Genomic DNA, 6,391 nt, shown 5'->3' on the forward strand with positions numbered 1-6,391 from the left:
AATCTAAACCGATCTCCCATCCGATCTCTTCTTCTGAGCTACTTGCCTTCTGTTTTCTATATCATCCTTATTGTTTGGTCAGTCCAATTTTACCTATAACAAATTTTATATATATATATATATATATATATATATATATATATATATATATATATATTAAAAACTATAAAACTTAAACTCGAACTCTACTTGAAAGATCGAACTTTGAACTTGGCCCGAAAGATCTAGGCCATCCTGGAATCTCTCTGATACATAGCCTTTTTTCGTCCTTCCTGACAACCATAACTGTAAACTTTCTATTGTTTGGCAAGCACTAGATCATATCCACGCAAACACATGGGTGAGAAGTGAAGAAATTATTATTATTATTTTTTTCTTTTTAAAAAAAAGGATCTGGGACACCCATTTGGGAGATTAAGGGGGAGGGACCATCATATCAATGGCCCAAATTACACAACCATGAGCCCCAGATGAACGAGATTCCTGCCCAATAGTGAGTCTCCAATTTGTTGCCACGAAAGAACTCAAGCCTCCTGAATACAATAACTTGGGGCCTGTTTGGACACACCCTAAAAAGGGGCATCTGACACCCAAATGCCACCAAAGTTCTTTTCGTGTTGTGCGTTTGGATGCACTTTTGCAAACCCTAAAGCTGGCTCACCCAAAACCAATTGGATTGGCTTTTGGAAAATTGACCAGCATAGTCAGTATACACTTTCCCTTTTTGTAGAAGTAGCATCCAAACAGGCCCTTGATCTTCAGGGAAATTGGGGCCGGGCAAGTTTCAAAGAACATCCACACAAAAAAAAAAAAAAATAATAATAATAATAATAATAATAAAATAAAAGAAAGAAAGAAGAAGCCATGTATCTAATGCATCCAAAAGATTCACACTACCTTCTTCTAACTTAACTGAAACCATGTTTTCACTATTCAAAGCCAGATCATATGATGGAACCAAACACCAAACATCATCAAAGTCCCAACAAGACCCGCTTATCCAATCATACACAACATGGGGTCAACTGTACAACATCTAAACTAAATAAGGGCCTGTTTGTTTTGTAGAATGCATAATTATGGTTAACTAAAATGAGATGAACTCATTTTTAGGTGTCTGCCAAACAGGCCCTAAAGGGGGTAGATTTACATGGTGGGGAATGCTATTCCACCTTGTAAATTCGACACTTCTAACCCTGCACAATCAATATGGTCATATTCAGTGAATGAGTCGGCAATCCCCAAAATGACTAAATTGCCCTTGCAGTAGTTGGAAGTAGCAAATTTCAGGGATGGAAATATCATCTCACTAATAGAAATAGCAATCTATTTTTGCATAAGATAAAGTCCATGCTGCAAAGCAAACTGCCCGACAGATGATGACAGGGGACCCCGGCACAGCTGGCTGCTAGTGGTGATGATTGGAATCAAAAGTCATCATGTTCAAACTGCAGAAGACAGCATCCATGGTTATCTGACCCAGAGATTAATCACAAAGGCAGTCCCATTAATAACTTCTTGATAAGAATTCTGAGGGGAAAAATTACATCTTACCCCCTATGTTTTATGAAATTGATCACCATAAACTATAGAAATGGAATGACAGATGTGGCTGAAATATCCTCACTTTCCTAAGAGTAGGATTCAGGGGAACTGAAATGGTACAGGCAGTGTATCACAACTTGTGGTACAGTACCATCTTTTCCTGCCAACATACCACTCTTCCACCATGGTAATGGTAGGACATGTGACAGAAATCACATGGGACAAGAATCTAATTCCTCTCATCAGGTGGGCCACACTGTTGGAATCAATGCACAACCGACAGCTTGGACCAACATACAGGTGTGGCCTACCGAGCGAGCCGATCATCCTGATTCTCAAGAGTGGTAATCTTCATGGTTGGTTCTAGCATTTTCACCGTATTCATGTCCTACACAAGTGGCATGTTGGTGGGAAAGATGGTACAGTGCCACAAAATGTGGTACCATTGCCATTATGTGATCACTTCTCATAATTCAGATGCCTTTTGGTAAAACAGTGTGTTTTAAATGCATAAGAAGAAATGGGTATTTCTACGATGTTGTGGTACATCATCATCATAATCTAAGTCTTATCCCAACTAATCTGGGTTGGCTATCCGAATCCTGTTCCCAAAATTCATGGGCAATAGTATACCAGTATGCATCAGGTGAGATGTATAGGCTTCAGACAATATTTAAAGCTGGCGATGATGATGATCAAACAATTCACTGTTTTGAATCATTCTAGCATGCTGAACTTAAACTGAGCTGCAATATTTCCAATTTCTAAAGCACACATGCATGGTTCATATATTATGACATGCAAGAAAAATGCCAATAATTCAAAAATATGGAATCTAAAACAATATGATTCAGTTGAAAAATATCCTATGAAGTATCTGTGCATCATAGCTTAAATCCACCAAAAGTCAGGGTTACCCCAAAAGATTTCTTTAGCTATTGTTTTGGCAAAGTGGCAAAAGCAGTTGACAAAACCCAACCCTATCATCCAATGGTAGACAAGTTGTCCTTGTCCAATTGTCGGTTGATCAACGGTCAGCCCATCTGAGTCAGATCACAAATCGAGCCCAGATCAGGCCCACCAAAGGGTCTGAACTAAAGATTATCCAATTGTTCAGGTTGAAGATCTGGACCACCTAGACATCCAGATCAAGGACCTGGACTACATCGATGCTCCAAATTAATCTGACTGAGAACCTGCATCATATCCACGGTCTGGACCACATCAATGGTCCAATTGGATGGTGGGCCTACAATTCCAACCAGCCGCGATTAGATGTCATATCAGTTGTTTAGCTAATTTGGTCTCCATATGCATTATGCAACCTTCAGTAGTTTTTTATTCTAATATTTATAGCAACTTGGTCATGATTGTATTAGCGAATCAATTGAAGGACTGGAGGCCGCGCATATGAAAAATGCTTGAACTTTTCAGTGAATTACCGTTTCCGGCATGTGTTGCTCTTTTTCCTAAGCATGTTTTGATTGATTTTCCATTAGCATGTGTTGCTAGACCGTTTGGTTCACCCCAACAGTTCCCTATCTTTATTTTTCTTCACCCATCTAATGTTCTGTGAGATTACTTTTGACTTCCAATGTACCAGCATTTTTTTTTATTCTTAGGATGCATTCTTAGATCGAAGCACTTGCATTCAGTGACAGTAGATCAGACCTCTGCCACTGACCCAGTTTTGTCATGACAGATGCTCACAAGAAGCAATTGGTGTTACCTAAATGGGTCAATTGACATTCTATCAATTTTGTGCGTCTTGGGTAAAAGAAACAGTAAATGTTACAGATCACCGAGTCGGTTTGAATCACCGAGTCAAATAAATAAATAAAAGAGCTAGAGCATCCCCAATGGAACCAGAACCCCCACCCCAACCGCACCCACAAAACAAAACAAACAAACAAAACTGATTTCAAGGTGCACCAGAGCAGCTGTAGGGAGTGTCGAAAATTCAGTTTGCAGACAACAACAGCATCAGTCAAAACAGGGTAAGGGTGCCTTTGTAAGAATTATCCAATTGAATTGCAATTATTGGCATAAAGGTGCGAAATAGCTAAATCGTATTTTCTTCAACAGCATTCATACTGAGGATGTGGCTCCATATTGCAATACATTACTTTTAAGTTGGACTTCAAAGGAATGCAACAGCAATTTGAGGCTACTTCTTTAGTATGAATACTAGGAACTGTCGTCAACTTTTGTTATAACCTCTTGATCACACGGCATTTGCAATTTAATATCTTGTCTGTCCAAACACAGCCCAATTAAAGGACTGAAGTTCCATAATCTTGTAGACACAAAAGCTTCATTAGTCTAGCTAGCCAAAGAGAACAGACTACTTATTGGACCTTCTGAATCCCATAGCAAGGAAAATAAGCCCATGTTCGAATATGGAGAACTTAGTCATATATTTTTGAATCTAACGGATAAGAGTCCAATATCATTCTTCACATTAATGACTAAGATGTATGAAATGCTGATGAGAAGTTATAAGAGGAATATATGATCAAATAATTATCGAACTGCAATTATGCATATTCTGCGATTTCATTTATCTGTGAAAGAATCTATACCTCCCGTAATATGCCGCCCAATGTAGAGCTGTCCAACCACAGGCATCCCAAAAATCTAAGGAAAGTCCTGAATGCATAAATGGATAAACCGCCCATGTATAACCCAGCATAGCACACAAATGAATAACCCCTTGACCTTTATGGTCTCGGGCAGTTGTCTTACATCCTTCAACCACTCTTTCCAAAAGCCATTCCTGGAATTTGTTCTTCAAAGAGAGCTCAAACAAATTGCGAGTAGCTTCTGAAAATGACTCCTTGTTGGTCTCAACTGACTTGATAAAATTCATCCATTTTTTCTCGTAGGAAGGGGCAAGGGATGAGAACTTTTTTCCTTGCTTTATAGCATTTGGTAAAATTTTGTTTGACAGAATGGTAGTGATGTTAGTCGTGGAGAAGAGTAAATGAGAAAGTCATATCTGAATTCGTAGATCTTCCCACTTGGACTCATCGGCTTCAGATAAATCCAGCCCATTATTCTTATTACTGATTGAAATTGACCAATACTCAAAACTCAGAACTTGGCTAATGGGTTTGTTCCCAGCCAAAGTCAAGTAAAAAGTGACCAAGCCAGGTGTTTGTGGCCGTGCCATGTAACGAAATACCCCAACTTGAACCATTTCTGCAGGAGCGCATAGATCACCAAAGACGCAATATAAAGTGGAACTGGCAAGATGAGTATGACCTTCATGAAAATGCCCAATCAATATGACCTGCAGAAGCCATTACACAAACATCAATGGCTTGTATAGCAAATGTCATTGTTCCCACTGTAGGTCTTGGAATTAACATTTGAGGACATGGAGAGTTCCATGATTTAAGAAACTGGGTATTTTCAACACTCCACAAATGGTTAGACTAGCCTACTGCATTACAGGTATTGTAACACAGTCTAGACATTTTCAAACCATGCTTCCAGCTATGACACAAAAGCTGTGATAAAAAAAATACAGTAACCCGGCAATCCCACCTGTAAGTTGGATTTGAATTCCAACAAACATGGTGTGAGAAGTAATACCATCCGTATAACAAAAGATCACATTGCCGCGAGCAGGGAGGATTTGATATATGGTTTTATGACTCAGACTTGGTCAGACCCGATCCGGTTTGACACCACGACTCACCCCTGAACTTGTGCCGACTCACCCCTGACTCAGTTAAGTTGCAACTCAATTTGAGACGGCATGAGTCGGTCCGAGTCACCGAGTCTTTTAAGCATTATTTATAAGAAAGAATCGCTTTATTTTAGACTATCCACTAGCTTAGCTTTTGATATATAAATGCATCAAACTGTGGATTCCAACATTTACACTAATGACAATTAAAAGAATGCAAATTATGGTCATATTGAAAGCACTTGCAAAAAATGGCAATGAGGATGACACCTTGGTTTCTTCCTTTGAAGAAGCCCACGCAGGTGAGACGTCGGTTATACTGAAAACTTTCTCTTGAGGCAAAGACTGTTCCATTGTCGCAGGTGAACCTGATGCATGATCAGTTGACATCGGACCCACCGGTGGCAGATCCCTCAAACCACCTGGGGATTCATTGACAATGTACTTCATCCACATTCCAAAGCTGTCTTGAGTCTGTAAGGTATTCTGGTCAAACAAATTCAAGGTTTCATCAGTTCCTGTTGTAACCATTTCAAAATCTTTTCCATTACTTGTCTCGAACAAGGATGGGTGGATATTTTGATCTCCCACTGGCTGAAAATAGGCATCGCCTAGTTGTTTAACACTAACAACATCACTCGCATTAACCATGTTCGTTGGAAGTTCATTGTGAGACGACGGAAGGCAACCCTGCAACAATGAGCTGGTCTTTAATATATGGACTAAAAAGACCACAGGAAAAAAAAAAAAACAACTAAGGATCCGTTTGGTAGCAGCAAAAATTGTCCCTGACTAGTTAGTCAAGGACAAGTCTCTTGTCCATGGTTTGTGTATAACTTGTCTGCACATAGCACCCAAAAAATAAGGACGACAAGTCCTTTTTTAAAAAAAAACAAAAAATCATTGGAGGCCTTTCCTCATTCCTACAAAAAGTAGCCTTGCTGTGGCACATGGAGGTTTATACTCTTGTGATACACATGCCACATATGTCACGACAATGTGCCACAAATGCCATTGTCCATCTTCAAGCTCTACAAAGATGTCACATTCAACCTTTTATGCCCTTCGTGTGCCACATTGCCACATATGCCAAGTTGGGCATCCGATCCATGTACCACTATACATCTCAAGCACCCCACATGCACCACATAT

General features: G+C 39.5%; 1 protein-coding gene across 1 annotated transcript; it reads right to left on the reverse strand.

Annotated features, from left to right (window-relative positions):
- Window positions 1–3,183: 3,183 nt before the first annotated feature.
- LOC131240517 (calmodulin-binding transcription activator 6-like) lies at window positions 3,184–6,123 on the reverse strand. The gene is made up of 2 exons (XM_058238794.1): window positions 5,510–6,123; window positions 3,184–4,837 (listed from the first exon to the last, which is right to left on the reverse strand). The coding sequence occupies exons 1-2, from the start codon at window positions 5,888–5,890 to the stop codon at window positions 4,538–4,540; spliced, it is 681 nt and encodes a 226-aa protein (XP_058094777.1). The 5' UTR covers window positions 5,891–6,123; the 3' UTR covers window positions 3,184–4,537.
- Between the last annotated feature and the right edge of the window lie 268 nt (window positions 6,124–6,391).

The sequence above is a fragment of the Magnolia sinica genome, chromosome 1 (genome assembly GCF_029962835.1).
Source record: "Magnolia sinica isolate HGM2019 chromosome 1, MsV1, whole genome shotgun sequence".
Lineage (NCBI taxonomy): Eukaryota > Viridiplantae > Streptophyta > Magnoliopsida > Magnoliales > Magnoliaceae > Magnolia > Magnolia sinica.